General features: G+C 44.1%; 1 protein-coding gene and 1 non-coding gene across 2 annotated transcripts in view; both read right to left on the bottom strand.

Moving 5' to 3' along the window:
- ZNF487 (zinc finger protein 487) overlaps nucleotides 1–20,635 on the bottom strand; it is a 33,418-nt gene that overhangs the window by 10,277 nt on the left and 2,506 nt on the right. The window contains 2 exon segments of the mRNA XM_054242284.2: nucleotides 10,870–11,001; nucleotides 18,725–18,956. Of these exon segments, the coding sequence (XP_054098259.1) occupies nucleotides 10,870–10,977 (108 nt within the window). The 5' untranslated portion in view covers nucleotides 10,978–11,001; nucleotides 18,725–18,956.
- LOC118146556 (U7 small nuclear RNA) lies at nucleotides 19,809–19,871 on the bottom strand. Its single transcript, XR_004732412.1, has one exon. It is a non-coding gene; the product is annotated as a U7 small nuclear RNA (small nuclear RNA).

Below are 20,635 nucleotides of genomic sequence, written 5' to 3'. Positions count from 1 at the left end.
AAAATGTTTTTTTTTTAAGAGACAGGGTTTCGTCATGTTGCCCAGACTCCTGGGCTCGACCCATCCTCTTGGCCTCCCAAAGTCCTTGGATTACATGCGTGAGTCACTACACCTGACCTGGTTTTTTTGTTTTTGTTTTTGTTTTTTTGAGACAGAGTCTCAGTCTATCACCCAGGCTGGAGTACAGTAGCCTCAGACTCAAGTAGCTGGGTCTACAGGCATCACTATCATGCTCAGCTAATTTTTATATTTTTAGTAGAGATGGAGTTTCACCATGTTGGTCAGGCTGGTCTTGAACTCCTGATCTCATGATCCATCTGCCTTAGCTCTGAAAAGTGCTGGGATTACAGGCATGAGCTACTGCACCCAGTCCCTGTTTTTTTTAAACACAGTCTTGTTCTGTCACCCAGGCTGGAGTGCAGTGGCATGAACACAGCAGCTCACTGCAGCCTCAACTTCCTGGGCTCAAGCAATCTTATCTCCGCCTCCCAAGTAGCTAGGACTATAGATGCATACCATCATGCCCAGTTAATTTTTTTGTTTTTTCATAGAGATAGGGTTTCACCATATTGCACTCCAATGGGCTCTAGCAATCTGCTTGCCTCAGCCTCCTAAAGTACTGTGATTACATGCATGAGCCAGTACATCAGGCTGATTTTTAAATTTTTGGAGAGATGGAGTCTCACTATGTTGCCCAGGTTGGCCTCAAACTCCTGGGCTCAAGCAATCCTCCCACCTCATGCCTCCCAAAGTGTTGTGATTACAGGCATAAGCCACCTTGCCCAGCCTGGCTGTTGTTCTTGTTTTTATAAAACGTGAAGAAGTATGTTGACATTTGGCTCTAAAAAGAAAAAAAAGGTGGGGTGTGATGGCTTACACCTGTAATCCAAGGGTGATGGTGGGTACCTGTAATCCCAGCTACTCAAGAAGCTGAGTCAGGAGAATCCCTTGAACCTGGGAGGCAGAGGCTGCAGTGAGCCAAGATCATGCCATTGCACTCCAGCCTGGGTGACAAGAGCAAAACTCCGTTTCAAAAAAAAAAAAAAAGGTGAAGGAGAGCCACTGAATTTCTTTTTTTTTTTTTTTTTTGAGACAGAGTCTTGCTCTGTCGCCAGGGGCTAGGCTGGAGTACAGTGGCACGATCTCGGCTCACTGCAACCTCCACCTCCCGGGATCAAGCAAGTCTCCTGCCTCAGCCTCCCAGATAGCTGGGACTACAGGCATATGACACCACACCCAGCTAATTTTTTTTGTATCTTTAGTAGAGATGGAGTTTCACCATGTTGGCCAGGATGGTCTTGATCTCTTGACCTCATGATCAGCCCGCCTTGGCCACCCAAAGTGCTGGGATTACAGGCTTGAGCCACCGTGCCCGGCCTGAATTTCCTTTTATTTAAAATGAAAAAATGGTCAGGTGCAGTGGCTCACACTTGTAATCCCAGCACTTTGGGAGGCCGAGGCAGGTGGATCAACTGAGGCCAGGAGTATGGGACCAGCCTGGCTAACCTGGTGAAACCCCATTTCTACTAAAAATACAAAAAATTAGCTGGGCATGGTGGCATATGCCTGTAATCCCAGCTACTCTCAAGGCTGAGGCAGGAGAACTTCTTGAACCTGGGAGGCAGAGGTTGTAGTAGGTGGAGATCGTGCCATTGCACTGCAGCCTGAGCAATAAGAACAAATCTCCATCCCAAAAAACAAAAAGGGAAAAAAGGTATGTCAAAAACAAAAACTATAGATGGGCTTATCTTGTAGATATTAGTGTTTATTATGAAACTCCTTTAATTAAAAAAAAATACACCAGTGAAAAGAAAAAATCCCAAAACAGATTTAAGTAATGTCCTAGGCTGGGTGCAGTGGCTCATGCCTGTAATCCCAGGACCTTGGGAGGCCAAGGCAGGCAGATCACCTGAAGTCAGGAGTTCAAGACCAGCCTGGCCAACATGGTAAAATCCCTATTTCTAATAATACCAAAAAAATTAGGCAAGCATGGTGGCAGGTGCCCATAATCCCAGTTACTCGGGAGGCTAATCACTTGAACCCAAGAGGCAGAGGTTGCAGTGAGCTGAGATCAAGCCATTGCACTTCGGCCTGGGCAACAAGAGCAAAACTGTCTCAAAAAAAAAAAAGGAAAAGGTGCCCTAACATAGGGTAAAGTCAAAACTGCAACTTAATGCTTAATGAGGCAAAAGATGATCAAACTTTTTTTTGGGGACAAAGTCTTAGTCTATCACACAGGCTGGAAGGCAATGACACAAACATGGCTGGCTCACTGCAACGTCTACCTCCCAGGCTCCCAGGTTCAAGTGATCCTCCCGCCTCAGCCTCCCAAAATACTAGGATTATAGGCATTAGCCACTGTACCTACCCAGCCAATGATTAACTTATTAAATATGGGTGACATAATTATAAATACTTACGTTATAAATCCTCTATAAATTATAACAGAGAATAAGTTGCAAGGCTCCCTAGGAAACATACTAAGGGAAAAGGGCACATTTGATATAAAGATGGTATTATGTCTGGTATGTCCAGCAAGAAGGCAAGTTGTGCTGGAGCACTGTGATCAAGAGGAGGAGAAGGAAGTGAAGTCAGAGATGTAATGAAACACATAACCCACTGATGGAACTTTGGCTTTTACTCAGTGAAAACTGTAGATGTTGAGCAGAGGAATGGCATTTAGTAACCTGACTCATCCTACACAGGCACTCTAAATGCTATTCCAGAGGCCAGGGGCTGAGCAACAGCAAGACTGCTCTGCAATAGTTGCTATAATCCAGGCAAAAGATGTTACGAAGAGGTCAGGCTCTGTGGATATATTCTGGATGTATGCCCTAGAGGTTTTTCTGACAGGACGTATAAGACAAGAAAAAGAAAAAACAAGTCAAAAATGATTCCAAGGCCGGGCGCAGTGGCTCACACCTGTAATCTCAGCACTTGGGAGGCCAAGGCAGGCAGATCACGAGGTCAAGAGGTCGAGACCATCCTGACCAACATGGTGAAACCCTGTCTCTACTAAAAATACAAAAAAATAAGCTAGGCATGGTGGCACATGCCTGTGGTCCCAGCTACTCGAGAGGCTGAGGCAGAAGAATCACTTGAACCCAGGAGGTGGAAGTTGCAATGAGCCAAGATTGCACCACTGCACTCCAGCCTGGTGACAGAGCAAGACTCCGTATCAAAAAAAAAAAAGATTCCAAGGGGTCTGCTATCAAACAAGGGGAAGACTCCAGAGGTTGCAGGTTTGGGAGAGAAAATCCAGGAGGCCAGTTTTAATCAGGTTGAGCTTGGGTCTATAAAATACTCAAGCAGAGATGCAGAGTGGAGAGTTAACACATGCATCTCAAGTGCAAGAAGAAATCTGAGCTGAAGAGATTACCAGGAGGAATCAGGCCCCAGAGAGTACTGATGACAAAACATTGCCAAGGGAGAGGCCTCAGACAGACAAACTACAAGTGTAGCAAAGGGAGGCAGCCAAATACCGAGGTAAATAGGGGCAGGTCTCCAGTGAAACCTCCAAGCCAAAGACAGTTTAAAGCCTGAAGCCAAGATTCAAGTTAAATCCTTGGACCAGACTAAGAACTTGTCTACCTGTCTGGCATGCTTTCCTCTGATTGATCCCCACTCTTCACCTATTTTATATATACATGTCCTTTCGTAACTGGTTTTCTATACTGTCATGCCCACCATTGGGTGGTGTCTTCACTTTAACGCTTTTTGCATACTCACAAACCAATGAGCACACACTCCATTCTGAGTCCTATAACGAAAGACCTCAGACTCAGTCAATAGAGGGGGAGATGGCTTGACTTCAGAGAGAGATGGTTTGACTTCAGAGTGTGGGCTTGGCTTCGGGGAAGGGGCAACCTGACTTTGAGGAAGCGGCAACCTGACTTCAGGGAAGGCAATCTGCCCTTCCTGTCCCCTTTCGAGTTTCCCTCTCTGCTGAGAGCCATTTTCATTGCTCAATAAAATTATCTGCCTTTACTATCCTTCACTTTCTCCATGTGACATCATTCTCTTTGGACCACCAGACAAGAGTTCAGGACCTACCAAGTGTGGGTACCCAGAAAGACTGTCACACTGGTCCTTTGTCCTTGCCAGAGGGCAGCCACCCCATGCAACAAGGCAAGGGGCCAACTGAGCTTCTAACACACAGCTGTCCACAGACAGCAAAACTAAGACAGCACTGTAACGCTCCCTCTAGAGTTTTGGGGTGGGGAGCACTCTCGCCTTGGTAACACCATCCATGTGTGTGAGCGAGTATAGGATCTGGCTGGCTGCTCTGGACATGGAGCTTGCTCCTGCCAGTGCCCAGCGCAGCTAGCCAGATCCCGCACTTGCTCCCATGCTGTCCTGTAAGGTATTGAGCACAGAGGGCCAAGTAAATGGGATGCCCCTATCACCAGTCCAAAGAAGGGGCCAGGAAAAATCCTGCATCACAATGACCAAGGATTGCACATAAACATTCAGAAGCAGGAAGAAAAGGAGAAGCCAGCAAACAATAATAGAAGAAAAGTTAAAAGTTAAGACCAGTAATATGGTGAAACCCTGTCTCTCCAAAAACAAAAAATACAAAAATTAGTGCAGTGGTGCATGTACTAATTTTTAGTCCCAACTACTCAAGAGGCTGAGGTGGGAGGATTACTTGAACACCTGAGCCCAGGATGTCGAGGCTACAGTGAGCTTTGATCATGCCACTGTACTCCAGGCTGTGTGACAGTGAGACACTGTTCAAAAAAGAAAGGAAAAAAGTTAAGGCAAAGTGCCAACTTTTTTTTGACAGTGAGACACCGTTCAAAAAAGAAAGGAAAAAAGAAAGTTAAGGCAAAGTGCTGTAATCCCAACATTTTGGGAGGTCAAGGTGGAAAATTGGTTGAGCCCAGAACTTCCACACCAGCCTAGGCAATATGGCAAAATCCCATTTCTACAATAAATAGAAAAATTAGCTGGGTGTGCTGGCATACACCTGTAGTCCCAGCTACTCACAAGGCTAAGGTGGGAGTATCACCAGAGCCCAGGGAGCTCAAGGCTACAGTGAGCTATGATGGTACCACTGCACTCCAGCTGGGGCAACAGAATAAAACACCGTTTCCCTTGACCAAAAAAAAAGTTAAAAGAGTGTGGTGTCCTATAAGCTAAGTGAAGAAAGTCAACCAGAGGGGAAAAACACAGGCACACCTCAAAGATAATGTGCGTTCAGTTCCAGATCACTGCAATAAAGCAAACGTCACTTGAGTCGCAGGAAGTATGTTGGCTTCCCAAGCACATAAAAGTTATGTTTTCACTATACTATAGTCTCCTAAATGTGCAATAGCATTATGTCTAAAAAAAATCAATGTACATATCGTAAATTTTTTGGAAGACAGAGTCTCACTCTGTTGCCCAGGTTGGAGTGCAGTAGAGTGATTTCAGCTCACTGCAACCTCCGTTTCCTGGCTGCAAGTGATTCTCATGCCTCAGTCTCCCCAGTAGTTGGGATTACAGCCGTGCACTACCACACACACTTAATTTTTCCATTTTTTGGTAGAGACAAGGTTTCACCATGTTGGCCAAGCTGGTCTCAAACCCTTGGACTCAAGTGATCTGTCCATTTTGGCCTCTGAAAGTGCCAGGATTACAGGCATGAGCTACCACACCCAGCCATATCCTAATTTTAAAATATTTCATGGCTTAAAAACACAGGCCAGGCACATTGGCTCATGTCTGTAATCCCAGCACTTTGGAAGGCAGAAGTGGGAGGATCACTTGAAGGAGTTCAACATCAGCTTGAGCAATATAGCAAGGCCCCATCTCTATATTAAAAAGAAATCAATGATGGCCGGGCGCAGTGGCTCATGCCTGTAATCCTAGTACTTTGGGAGGCCAAAGCAGGTGGATCACCTGAGGTCAGGAGTTCAAGACCAGCCTGGCCAAAATGATGAAACCCGTCTACTAAAAATACAAAAATTACCCGGGTATGGTGGCACACACCTGTAGTCCCAGCTACTCGAGAGGTTGAGGCAGGAGAATTGCCTCAACATGGGAGGCAGAGATTGTAGTGAGCCAAGACGGCGTCACTGCATTCCAGCCTGGGTGACAAAGCCAGACTTTGTCTCAAAAAATAATAAAATAGGCCAGTCATGGTGGTTCACGCCTATAATCCCAGCACTTCAGGAGGCCGAGGCGGGTGGATCACGAGGTCAAGAGATCGAGACCATCCTGGTCAACAAGGTGAAAACCCGTCTCTACTAAAAATATAAAAATTAGCTGGGCATGATGGTGCATGCCTGTTGACTACTTGGGAGGCTGAGGCAGGAGAACTGCTTGAACCCAGAAGGCAGAGTTTGCCGTGTGCCGAGATCGTGTCATTGCACTCCAGTCTGGGTAACAACAGCGAAACTCTGTCTCAAAAAAAAATAATAATAATAGTAAAATAATATAAAATAAAAGCTAACAATCATCTGAGTCTACAGTGAATCATAATCTTTTTGGGGGTAGAGGGTCTTGCCTCAATGTTAATGACTGCTGACTCATCAGAGTGGTGGTTTGCTGAACGCTGGGATGGCTGTGTAATTTCTTAAAATAAAATGACAATTAAGTCTTGCACACTGATTGACTCTTCCTTTCTTTTTCTTTTTAATTGAGGAGTTTCACTCTTGTTGCCCAAGCCTGAGTGCAGATCTTAGCTCACCACAACCTCTGCCTCCCGGGTTCAAGCAATTCTCCGGCCTCAGCCTCCAGAGTAGCTGAGATTACAGGCATGCGCCATCACACTTGGCTAATTTTTGTATTTTTAGTAGAGACGGGGTTTCTCCATGATGGTCAGGCGGGTCTCAAACTTCTGACCTCAGGTGATCTGCCCACCTGGGCCTCCCAAAGTGTTGGGATTACAGGCATGAGCTACCATGCCCAGCTAACTCTTCCTTTCATGAAAAATTCCTCTGTAGCATGAGATGCTGTTTAATACCATTTTACCTACAGTAGAACTTCTTTCAACATTGGATTCAATCCTCTCAAACCCTGCTGCTGCCTTATTAACTAAGTTTATGTAAGTCTAAATCCTTTGTTGTCATTTTAACAATGTTCACAGCATCTTCACCAGGAATAGATTCCATCACAAGAAACAATTTTCTTCTCTCATGCATAAGAAGCAATTTCTCATCTGTTCAAGTTCTACCATAAGATTGCAGGAATTCAGTCACATCTTCCAGCTCCACTTCCAATTCTAGTTCTCATGCTATTTCCACATCTGCAGTGACTTCCTCCACTGAAGACTTGAACCCTTCAAAGTCATCCATAAGGGTTGGAATCAAGTTCTTCCAAATTCTGATTAATGTTGTTATTTGGACCTGAGATGGAATCTCACTGTTGCCTAAGTTGGAGTGCAGTGGCACAATTTCGGCTCACTGCAACCTCCGCCTCCCAGGTTCAAGCGATCCTCCTGCCTCAGTCTCCCGAGTAGCTGGGATTACAGGCATGCACCACCATGCCTGGCTAATTTTTGTATTTTTAGTAGAGACAGGGTTTCACCCTGCCAGGCTGGTCTCAAACTCCTAACCTGAAGTGATCCAACTGCCTGTGCCTCCCAATGTGCTGAAATTAGAGGTGTGAACCACCACACTCGGCCACAAATTTACTTCTTAAATAGTAAAACTCAAAAGTCAAAATTACTCCTTGATCCTGCTGTAGAATGGATGCCTACTAGAAAACATGAAAACAGTTAGTTCCGGACCTCGTAGCTCTTGTGTGACCAGCTTCATTGTCAATGAGCAGTAACATTTTGAAAAAAATATTTTTTTCTGAATATTAAGACTAAATAATTTGCTTAAAATATTCAGTAAACCAGCTGGGTGCAGTGGTTCACACCTGTAATCCCAGCACTTTCGGAGTCTGAGGCAGGCAGATCACGAGGTCAGGAGTTTGAGACCAGTCTGATGAACACGGTGAAACCCGTCTCTACTAAAAATATAAAAATTAGCCGGGCATCATGGTGTGCACCTGTAATCCTAGCTACTCAGGAGGCTGAGGCAGGAGAATCACTTAAACCCAGGAGGCGGAGGTTGCAGTGAGCCAAGATCGCGCCACTGTACACCAGCCTGGGTGACAAAGCAAGAGTCTGTCACAAAAAAAAAAAAAAAAAAAAAAAGGCCGGGCACAGTGGCTCAAGCCTGTAATCCCAGCACTTTGGGAGGCAGAGGCGGGTGGATCACGAGGCCAAGAGATCGAGACCACCCTGGTCAACATGGTGAAACCTTATCTCTACTAAAAATACAAAAAATTAGCTGGGCATGGTGGCGCATGCCTGTAATCCCAGCTACTCAGGAGGCTGAGGCAGAATTGCCTGAACCCAGGAGGCAGAGGTTGCAGTGAGCCGAGGTCGCGCCATTGCACTCCAGCCTGTGTAACAAGAGCGAAACTCCATCTCAAAAAAAAAAAAAGGAAAAAAAATTTCAAAGAAAAGCCAAGATGGCCGACCACTAACAGCTCAGGATTGTAGCTCCCAGTGAAAGCTCAGAGAACGAGACGACGCCACATCATTAGACGAATTTTCGTCACTCACCGATTAGCCGACTCCCAGTGGAGGAGCCCCACGGGTCGCCAGCGCGACTCTTGTGGCCGCTGCAGTGGTTTTGCCGGCGTCTCGGCGCAGCAGCTCTTCACGCAGAGCCAACGGGAACGCTTCCCCTACTGACCAGAGTTTGGAGCTCCGGGAAGTCAGAGCCGCTTGTTGCGGACTCAAGAGGGAAGCCAGACCAGAGATTCCCGGGCAGAAGAGCACCATCAGTCTTACTGCTGCTATTTAGGCTGCCACAGTGGGTGGCTCGGATCCCAGCACTGGGAATCAATAAGTCGGACGTCGACTCAGAAAACTAATTAGAAAGGCGGGTCATCTACAATGAAGGGAAAAAAACAGCCTAAGAAGGCCGAGTCTACTCAAAATCAGAACCCATCAGCAACGGAACAAGCCCTGATGGAAAAGGACTCATCAGCAACCGAACAAGCCCTGATGGAAAAAGACTCATCAGTAACAGAACAAGCCCTGATGGAAAAGGACTGTGTTCCATTATCTGAAGTAGGCTTTAAAAGGTGGATGATAAGAAACTTCTGGGAGTTAAAGGAACTTGTTCTAACCCAATGTAAAGAAACTAAGAACTTGGAAAAAAGGTTCGATGAAATGTTGAAAAGAATAGACAATATAGAGAGGAATACAAATGAACTTATGGAGTTGAAAAATACAACACGAGAACTGAGTGAAATATGTACAAGCTTAAACAGCCGAATGGATCAAGCAGAAGAAAGGGTATCAGAGGTCGAAGACCAACTTAATGAAACAAAACGACAAGACAAGAATAGAGAAAAAAGGATAAAAAGGAATGAGCAAAGTCTCCAAGAAATATGGGACTATGTGAAAAGACCTAATATACGCTTGATTGGTGTACCTGAATGTGACGGAGAGAATGAAGTCAAGCTGGAAAATACTCTCCAGGACATTATCCAGGAAAATTTTCCTAATTTAGCAAAGCAGGACACTATTCAACCCCAGGCAATACAGAGAACACCACAAAGATATTCCTCAAGAAGACCAACCCCAAGGCACATAATCGTTAGATTCACCAAGATCGAAACGAAGGAGAAAATATTAAGGGCAGCCAGAGAGAAAGATCAAGTTACCCATAAAGGTAAGCCTATTAGGCTTACAGCAGATCTCTCAACGGAAACCCTACAAGCTAGAAGAGAGTGGGGGCCAATATTCAATATACTTAAAGAACAAAACTTTCAGCCCAGAATTTCATATCCTGCCAATTTAAGCTTTACATTTGAAGGAAAAATAAAATCTTTTAGGAACAAGCAAGTACTCAGAGATTTTATTACCACCAGGCCTGCTTTACAAGAACTTCTAAAAGAAGCATTATACACAGAAAGGAACAACCAGTATGATCCTTTCTAAAAATACACCAAAAAGTAAAGAGCGTTAACATAAAGAAGAATTTTTATCAACAAAAGGACAAAATAGCCAGTTAATATCAAATGGCAGCAACCCTAAAGTTAAATCAATCAAATCTCCCAATCAAAAGATACAGACAAAATCCAACGGTATATCCAAAGATATACATAGACTCAAAATAAAGGATTGGAAAAAAAAAAAAAACGTACCAACCAAATGGAGAGCAAAAATAAATAAATAAAAAGCAGGAGTTGCAATTTTCACATTTGACAAAATAGATTTCAAAGCTATAAGGATACAAGGGTAAAAGGATTAATGTAACAATAAGAGATCTTAACACCCAGATACATAAGACACATAGATTTAGATTCAACGAGACAACAAATTGATAACGATATCCAGGATTTGAACTCAGAGCCAGAACAAATAAACACAATAGAGGTCTCCATTTTAAACACATAAAATATGCATTAACCACTTTAAACACTCAAAATATTGATCGGCCATTATTGAAACCCATTTTAGGAATGAAGTAATATTCCTTTTTCCCTTTTTCTTTTTTTCCCCTTCTTTTTCTCTTTTTCCCTAAAAAAAAAAAAAAGAAAAAAAAAATAAAATAAAATAAAATTAGCCGGGTGTGGTGGTGTGCACTTGTAATCCCAGCTACTCTGGAGGCTGAGGCAGGAGAATCACTTGAACCCAGGAGGCAGAGGTTGCAGAGAGCCGAGACTACACCACTGCACTCCAGCATGGGCAACAGTGCAAGACTCTGTCTCAAAAAAAAAAAAAAAGAACATAATTGAAAGATATAAAATAGTAAATTTTATATTGTGAGTATTTTACCATAATAAAAAAAGTGTGATTCTTTCTTCTTGGACAACAGAGTTAGGAAGACTTGCTTGGTTTGTTTGTTTTTCAACATCTAAACCTAAATTCCTTACTTGCATATAATCTTGCATGGTGACAACATCCCTTATATCAGTTATTTTGGAGTTCCAGAAAATACGTTTATCTTCCATAATTATACGGTGAAATTTCTTTTCACCCATTAGTTTGCAAGCATCAACTGCTGCCTGTAAAGAGAATAGGAAATAGACTTTAAAAATAGTAGCATAATAGCATTAATTATCAGCACACCCTTTACATATTTCTTCTGACAAATACATCAACTAAAAAAAAAAAAAAAAAAAAAAAAAATTTCAGTAAACCACACTATAAACAAATATGCCGGCCAGACATGGTGGCTCACGCCTATAATCCCAGTACTTTGGGAGGCCTAGACTGGTGGATCAGCTGAGGTCAGGAGTTCAAGACCAGCCTGGCCAACATGGCAAAACCCCATCTCTACCTGAAATACAAAAAATTAGCTGGGCATGGTGGCACGCACCTGTAATCCCAGCTACTTGGAAGGCTGAGGCAGAAGAATCACTTGAACCCAGGAGGCAGAGGTTGCAGTGAGCTGAGATCGTGCCACTGCACTCCAGCCTGGGGACACAGCGAGACTCTAAAAACAAAACAAAAAGAAAAGGAAAAAACAAATGAAGTTTTCCTTTGCATTTACAACTGGGCTGTTTGGCACAAGAGGCCTAATTTGGGACTGCCTTGGCTTTTGTTTTTTGTTTTATTTTTCTTTCTTTTTTTTTTTTTTTTTTGAGACATTGTCTTGCCCTGTCACCCAGGTTGGAGTGTAATGGATCGATTTTGGCTCACTGTAACCTCTGCCTACTGAGTTCAAGCAATTCTCCTGCCTCAGCCTCCTGAGTAGCTGGGACACCCAGCTACTTTTTTGTGTCTTTAATAGAGATGGGGTTTCATCATGTTAGCCAGGCTGGTCTTGAACTCCTGACCTTGAGATCTGCCCGCCTCAGCCTTCCAAAGTTCTGGGATTATGATTATAGGTGTGAGCTGCCATGCCCTGCTGGCTTTTGATACATGCCTTCCTCACTAAGCCTAATTATTTCTAGCTTTTGATTTAAAGTGAGAGATATATGACTCTTCCTTTCACTTGAACACTGAGAGGCCATTACAGCATAGTTAACTACCCTAATTTCAATATTTTTGTGTCTCAAGAAACAGGGAAGCCAGAGGAAAGGGAGAGAGAAAGGAGAACAGGCAGTCAGTCAGTAAAGCAGTTAGAACACATGCAACATTTGTCAATTTTCACTGTCTTATACATAGTTTACGGTATGCCAAAACAATTATAATAATTAACAACAAAAATCAAGGATCACAGACCACCATAACCGATAATAAATAAAACATCTGAAATAGTTCAAGAATTACCAATATGTGACACAGAGACACAATATAAGCATATGCTTAAAAAAAAAAAAGACAAAAGAAAGAAAAATATTTGTGAGGCTGAGTGAGGTGGCTCACGCCTACAGTCCCAGGGCTCTGGGGGACCAACGTGGGAAGATCACTTGATGAAGGAGTTCAAAACCAACGTGGGCAACATAGTGAGACCACATTTCTACAAAAAAAAAAGAAAAATTTTTTTTTTTTTGAGACGGTGTCTCGCTCTGAAACCCAGACTAGAGTGCAGTGGCACAATCTCAGCTCATTGCAACCTTAGCCTCCCAAGTTCAAGTGATTCTCCTCCCTCAGCCTTCCGAGTAGCTGGGACTACAAGTGTGCACCACCAAGTCCGGCTAATTTTTGTATTTTTAATAGAGAAGGGTTTTGGCATGTTGGCCAGGCTGGTCTCAAACTCCTGACCTTGGGTGATCCACCTGCATCAGCCTCCAAAAGTGCTAGGATTACAGGCATGAGCCACCATGCCCGGCACCCCCAAAATTTTTTTAATTAGCCAGGCATAGTGATGCATAGCTGTGGTCTCAGCTACTCAGGGGATTGAGGCAGGAGGATCCCCTCAGTCTAAGAGTTCAAGTTTACAGTGAGCTAAGATCATGCCACTGCACTCTAACCTAGGTGACATGAGACCCCTGTCTCTATTAAAAAAAAAAAAAAAAAGGCCTGGCACAGTGGCTCACGCCTGTAATCCTAGCACTTTGATAAGCCGAGGCAGGCAGGTCATGATGTCAGCAGAGCAAGACTATCTTGGCCAACATGGTGAAACCCATCTCTATTAAAAATATAAAAATTAGCTGGGCGTGATGGCGCACACCTGTAGTCCCAGCTACTTGGTAGGCTGAGGCAGGAGAATCACTTGAACCCAGGAGGTGGAGGTTGCAGTGAACTGAGATCACAACACTGCACTCCAGCCTGGCAACAGAGCAAGACTTTGTCTCAAAAGAAAAAAAAGGTGTTGACAGATTTGCTCGATGCTGTGTTTCCAAAAACCTTCAATTGTTAAAAAAAAAAAAAAGAAGAAGAAGAAATGCAGTATCTGCAAAGTACATAAAAGCAAGACACAATAAAATGAGGTGTGCCTGTAATCAATTATGTCAAATATGGCTAGAAATTCATGTAAGAGGGCTGGACGTAGTGGCTCAGGCCTGTAATCCAAGCACTTTGGAGGCCAAGGTGGGCGGATCACCTGAGCTCGGGAGTTCAAGACCAGCCTGACCAACATGGTAAAACCCCATCTTAAAAAAAAAAAAAAAGAAAGAAATTCATGTAAGAGGCTGGGCATAGTGGCTCAACCCTATAATCCCAACACTTTGGTCTTGAACTCCCAACCTCAGGTGACCTGCCCGCCTTGGCCTCCAAAGTGCTTGGATTAACAGGCGTGAGCCACCACACCTGGCAATCCCAGCACTTTGGGAGGCAGGGGTTCTCAAAAATAAACAAACAAACAGAGTAATTCACTAAATAATTAATTTTTAAAAAAGAAAGGCAAGTAAGAGAAAGACTGAGATTTCATCACTAGAGGTCACTGCTGACCTTAACTAAAAGAAAGGACTGGGCTATAGTTGAGACTTTGAGTTCACTACAGATAAACCTAGAAGATACAGAGACAGAAAACAAAGTGAACCGTGAACAATTTTTGGTCTGAATGAGCTTATGTGAACTAGTGTGTGTGTGAGCCATAGCTTTGCCCTGGAACAAACACACATGCCACCCACCTGGGGATGATAAATGACAAGGTAGGAAGAACAACTAGGACTTGTATCAAGTTCTAAAGGATAATTACCCTAATATAAACAAATTAAATCTATAATTTTAAAACAATTCATAAAGAAAAGGCAGACCCTAGATAAATTCACTTCTGTCATTTTACAAGTAAATTAAGGAATAAATACCACTAATCTTACACAAACACTTCTGGAGAATAAAGAGAAAACACTAAGCATGTTTTCTGAAGCAAGCATAAAATTGATATAAACCTAACAAAGGCCAGGTGCAGTGGCTCATATCTGTAATCCCAATGCTTTGGGAGGCCAAGGCAGAGGATCACTCGAGCCCAGGAGTTCAAGACCGGCCTGGACAACATAACAAAACACCATCTCTTAAAAAAAAATACAAAAAATTGTCCAGGCATTATGGCATATGCCTGTAGTCTCAGCTACTCAGGAGGCTGAGACAAGAGGATTGCTTGAGCCCAGGAGTTCAAGGAAGCAGTGAGTTATGATCATCAAACCACTGCACTCCCGCCTAGGTGACAGAGCAAGACCTTGTCTCAAAATACAAAAGGCTGGGCCAGGCACATTGGCTTATTCCTGTAATCCCAGGACTTTGGGAGGCCAATAGGGGTGGATCACTTGAGGTCAGGCATTCAAGACCAGCCTGGACAATATGGTGACCCATCTCTACTAAAAAACACAAAAAAATTGTAGGGCTATGGAGGCCCCACAAGGTCGTGGGGTGTCCCTTATGCTGTGTTGAGGTGCAGGATCCGAGAGGTAAAGAAGACAGGACACTGAAGAACTGGTGAAGAGCATCTGGATGCGGGGACCACACCACCTGTGAGCAGAGATCAGCAGCGGCCCCCAGATGCCCAAGAGCATCTGTATTTATTAGGTACAAGCAGAGGGCAGGGTCGTGAGTGAGGTCATCATCTATAGGCTTAGTAATAGGGCATACATAATCACATGAGTTACAAGTGAGGAGACCACCCCATTATGTCACCTGAGCAGAGAGATGAGCCGTGTGCAGTAGGGGCTGTGCCATGCACAGTAGGGGCTGTGCCATGCGCAGTAGTAAAGGGTCGTGTACAGAAAAGGGGTCCACCCCATTAGGTCACTGAGGCAAGGAGGTGGGCTGTGTGCAATAGGTGTCATGTACAACACTTCTTTTCTTTTTTTTTTTTTTTTTGAGACAGAGTTTTGCTCGTTACCCAGGCTGGAGTGCAATGGCATGATCTCAGCTCACCACAACCTCTACCTCCTGGGTTCAAGCAATTCTCCTCCCTCAGCCTCCCGAGTAGCTGGGACTACAGGCGCGCGCCACCATGCCCAGCTAATTTTTGTATTTTTAGTAGAGACGGGGTTTCACCATGTTGATCAGGATGGTCTCGATCTCTTGACCTTGTGATCCACCCGCCTCGGCCTCCCAAAGTGCTGGGATTATAGGCGTGAGCCACCGTGCCCGGCCTGTGTACAACACTTCTTATCTGGGGGCTGGAGACTTCAAAGGATTTCTAATAGAAGGATACTGTAAGCTTAATGCAGTGGGAGCTGACAGACTTGTGCTCTTCTCTTAAGATATTTATGGGAGGATTCTTTGAGCTAGCACAGAAGCGAGAAAAGACTGACAGGGTATACAGCCACCTTGACTGGTCATACCAGAGGGGTTCTTCTCCCTCGGTTACTTCCAGGATCTCAGGCCTGAGGCCTACTTTCCACAGGAACTGGCTGCAAGGTACTACAACTCCTTTATCAGGAGGAGAGGCACTTGCTCCAAGCCTGCCATACAGCGTATGACCTTTCAGGCAGGGATGCCACTGCCTGGATCTTTGGTTCTCATCCTGGTCTGACTGTTTCCCATGTACTGCTTCTGTTCTGTGACTGCTCTAGGCATTCCTCCTACTACAAACTACTATATGGTTGGGCTAGGCGCGATGGCTCACACCTATAATCCCAGCACTTTGGGAGGCCGAGGCGGGTGGGTCACGGGGTCAAGAGATCGAGACCATCATGGTCAACAAGGTGAAACCCCGTCTCTACTAAAAATACAAAAATTAGCTGGACATGGTGTGCACCTGTAGTCCCAGCTACTCGGGAGGCTGAGGCAGGAGAATTGCTTGAACCCAGAAGGCGGAGGTTGCGGTGAGCTGAGATTGTGCCATTGCACTCCAGTCTGGGACGACAGCGAAACTCCATCTCAAAAAAAAAAAAAAAAAAAACTACTATTTGGTTATATAGAAGGATTATATAAATCAGCACTAAATGTGTCAGTACAGCTCCAACTACAATACTATATGATTATATAAAAAGAGTATATAGAACTAACTGTGTTAGATATATGTAAGCAGTAAGTTAGACTTCAAGCACTAATTCTATAAACTAATATATGATTATATATGAAGGATTATATTAGGGAAACAGCTGAGCAATGACACTATAAACTAAGATATTCTTCAGGCACTAGTGCTTGGCATCTGAACAGTTCTCCCTCCTCGGTGCCCATGGAGGGTGTTACCCACAAAAAATTAGCTGGGTGTGGTGGCAGAAGCCTATAATCCCAGCTACTCTCAGGCAAGAGAATTATTTGATTGGGCTGGGAAACAGCGGTTGCAGTGAGCTGAGATTGCGCCACTGCACTCCAGCCTGGGTAACAGAGTGAGACTCCATCTCTAAATAAATAAATGCCAACAAATATTAAGATATTGGGACAGCCATGGTGGCTCATGCCTGTAATCCCAGCACTTTGGTAGGGAGGCAGGCGAATCACCTAAGTCCAGGAGGTCCAGACCAGCCTGACAAACATGGTGAAACCCCATCTCTACTATAAATACAACGATTAGCTGGGTGTGGTGGCTAATGCCTGTAATCCCAGCTACTTGGGAGGCTGAGGCAGGAGAATCACTTGAACCCAGGAGGCGGAGGTTGCAGTGAGCCAAGATCGTGCCATTCCACTCAAGCCTGGGTGACAAGAGCAAAACTCCGTCTCAAAAAAAAAAAAAAAAATTAAGATATTAGAAGAGGCCAGGCGTGATAGCTCACACCTGTTATCCCAGCACTTTGGGAGGCCAAAATGGGCAGATCACTTGAGGCCAGGAGTTCAAGATCAGCCTGGCCAACATGGCAAAATCCTGTCTCTACTAAAAATACAAAAATTAGCCAGCCGTGGTGGCGCATGCCTGGGATCCCAGCTACTTGGGAAGCACAGGGACAAGAATCACTTGAACCCAAGAGGTGAAGGTTGCAGTGAGCAGAGATAGCACCACTACACTGCAGCCTGGGCAATAGAGTGAGATTGTCTCCAAAAAAAAAAAAAAATTGTAAGAAAGGAAAATAGCCAGGCATGGTGGCTCACACCTGTAATCTTAACATTCTGGGAGGCCAAGACAGGTGACTTATCTGAGGTCGGGAGTTCAAGACCAGCCTGGTAAAGATGGCAAAACCCCGTTTCTACTAAAAATACAAAAAATTAGTTGGGTGTGGTGGCAGGGGCCCGTAATCTCAGCTACTCTAGTATGAGAATCGCTTGAACCCAGGAGGCGGAGGTTGCCATGAGCCATCATGCCTCTGCACTTCAGCCTGGGCAACAGAGCAAGACTCGGTCTCAAAAAAAAAAAAAAGAAAAGAACAGACTCTTTCAGGAACAAAGACACAAAAATATCCAACAATTTGTCATGGAATATATTCTAAAAGGGTAAAACATCAACCTGACTTTTTTTCCCTGGAAAATAGGCTGCTTTAACATTTGAAAATCAAAACATTAATAAAATTAACTCAATCCATAGGTTAGCATCAATCAAGCCACTGAAATATGAGAAAATAATATAACCATCTCAATAATTAAATTCATTCTTCTGATTAGCTAAAAAATAATAATTAAATTCACAGCCTGAGCAACATAGTAAAACCCTGTCTCTACAAAACAATTTAAAAATTAGCCAGGTGTGGTGCTATACACCTGTAGTTCCAGCTACCTGGGCGGCTGAAGTCAGAGGATTACCTGAGTCCAGGGAAGTTAAGGCTGCAGTGAGCTGTGATCACACCACTGCACTCCAGACTAGGTGACAGAATAAGACCTGACTCAAAAAAAAATTTTTTTTTAAAGTTCAAATTCAATACCCACTGGATGATGAAAAGTCTCAGCAAACAAAGGGCCAGCCAGGCTCAGTGGTTCATACCTATAATCCCAGAATTTTGGGAGGCCGAGGTGGGTGGATCATCTGAGGTAAGGAGTTCGAGACTAGCCTGACCAACGTGGCAAAACCCCGTCTCTACTAAAGGTACAAAAATTAGCTGTGTATGGTAGCACATGCCTGAAGACCCAGCAACTCAGGAGGCTGAGGCCAGAGGATCACTTGAACCTGGGAGATGGAGGATGTAGTGAGCCAAGATCATGCCACTGCACTCTAGTCTGGGTGACAGTGTGAGACTCTGCCTCAAAAAAACAAAAAGAAAAAAAAACTGAATACCTTGGGAGCAGCAATGAGAGGCAGGAAGAGGAAGAAGACTTTGCAGAGAAGAAAGAAAAGAAATAATTGCAGAGGAAGGAACAGATCAGAAACCAACTGAGAAGACATTCTAGGCAGATTGGACATGAGCATCAACTAGACAGAATGCTCATTAAAGCAAGCACTAAAGTATTCATGGCATTTGCCATACCCCCTACCAGATACATCCAGCAAGTCATGTGGTTCAAAATGTGAAGGGTAAATGTGGAGATATTTGCCAGAAAATACAGCTTTAACCTAGCTGTTGTACAATCTATACATACATTTAAAGAGTTTATCCGAAGGTGATATAATCCATTCTTTCATCCAGCTATCCCAGCTTCTATGCCTGGATCAACTGGGACCAACAGAATGAGGTTTATAGGGCCAAGGTGTCTCCATCCCTAGAAACGTATTGACTGAGTACTCCATCCACATGAAGTGCTCAATTACAGGCAGCAGACTGCACTGATTTCCGGTACTCATTGAAATACTGAAGACTGTCTACTAAGTCATCTACAACAAGACCAAAAAAGAATATTTTTCAGACTTCAATGCCAAGTACTCTCTCTTTTTTTTTTTTTTTTAAGTAGCTTTCCAATGTGAAAGGAAAATAAATCTTGGGGCACCAAAATCACTAAGCTAAAGAGAAAAGTCAAGCTGGGAACTGCTAGGGGCAAACCTGCCTCTCATTCTTTTTGAAGTCACCCCTCTGCTCACTGAGATAAATGCAAAGCTGATTGCCTCCTCTGGAGAAGCTAATTAGAAACTCAAAAGAATACAACTGGGCCTGGCAGGCGCTGTGGCTCACGACTGTAATCCCAGCACTTTGGGAGGCCTAGGCAGGTGGATCACGAGGTCAGGAATTCAAGATCAGCCTAGTCATCATACTGATACCCCACCTCTACTAAAAATACAAAAAATTAGCCGGGTGTGGTGGCACATGCCTGTAATCCCAGCTTCTCAGGAGGCTGAGGGAGGAGAATCACTTGAACCCAGGAGGCGGAGGTTGCCATGAGCGGAGACCGCCATTGCACTCTAGCCTGGGTGAGAGTGAGACTCTGTCTCAAAAAAAAAAAAAAAAAAAAAAAGAATGCAACTATTTGTCTCTTATTTACCTAAAACCTGGAAGCCCCCTGCATGCTGGAAGCCTTTGCTTCCAGTTGTCCCGCCCTTCCGGACCAAACCAAGGTTCCTCTTACTTAAGTTGATAGATGTCTCGTGACTCCCTAAAATATAAGAAACCAGAGTGTGCTCTGCCCACGTTGGGCATGTCATCAGGACCTCCTGAGGCTGTGTCAAGGGCACATAGCCTCAATTTTGGCAAAATAAACTTTCTAAATTAACTGAGACCCGTCTCAGATATTTAGGGTTCACATTGGCAAAAACTGGAAAGTCTGCTAGACAAATTCTAAAAGAGTTGTAACACTAAGAACTCTTAATGTCTCATGAAGAATTCTTTCTTTTTTTTTTTTTAATTAAGGCAGAGTCTCGCTCTATCACCCAGGCTGGAATACAGTGATAGGATCTCGGCTCACTGCAACCTCGTTTCACCATGTTGGTCAGACTGGTCTCAAACTCCTGACCTCAGGTGATTCACTCTACTCGGCCTCCCAAAGTGCTGGGATTACAGGCGTGAGCTACTGCACCAGACCTTCATGGGGAATTTCTGGTTGTCAGGTCTCCATATGCAAGCCTGGAGCCTGAAAGTCTGAAGTCCTGCTTGCCTCGCCTGATGTCTCCCACACCCTGCCTACATTCACCATTGTCCCTATCATCCAGCGAAGGTTCCCTGGACAAGCCCCTCACCCAACCCTGCCATTTTAACTGTTCTTACGATAATGTAAATACCTCTCACTCAACCCTGCCATTGTAACTGAACTTACTCTGCAACACCCCCGCCCCCAAAAAACTACCCAAACCTATAAAACCAACTCCTATCCCACTGTCCTTTGCTAATACCCTTTTCGGCCTTAGCTCACCTGCACCCAGGTGAATAAACAGCCATGCTGCTCACACAAAGCCTGTTTGGAAGGTCTCTTCATTCAAAGCGCAAGTTTTTTTCAACACTGGTAATTTCTTTTTTTTTCTTTTCTTTTTTTTTTTGGAGACAAAGTCTCGCTCTGTCACCCAGGCTAGAGTGCAGTGGCACAATCTCAGCTCACTGCAATCTTCGCCTCCCGGGCTCAAGCGAT

The sequence above is a fragment of the Callithrix jacchus genome, chromosome 12 (assembly GCF_049354715.1).
Source record: "Callithrix jacchus isolate 240 chromosome 12, calJac240_pri, whole genome shotgun sequence".
Classification (NCBI taxonomy): Eukaryota; Metazoa; Chordata; class Mammalia; order Primates; family Cebidae; genus Callithrix; species Callithrix jacchus.
Note: the sequence above shows the minus strand (reverse complement) of the source record. Positions and strands in the feature narration are given on the sequence as shown.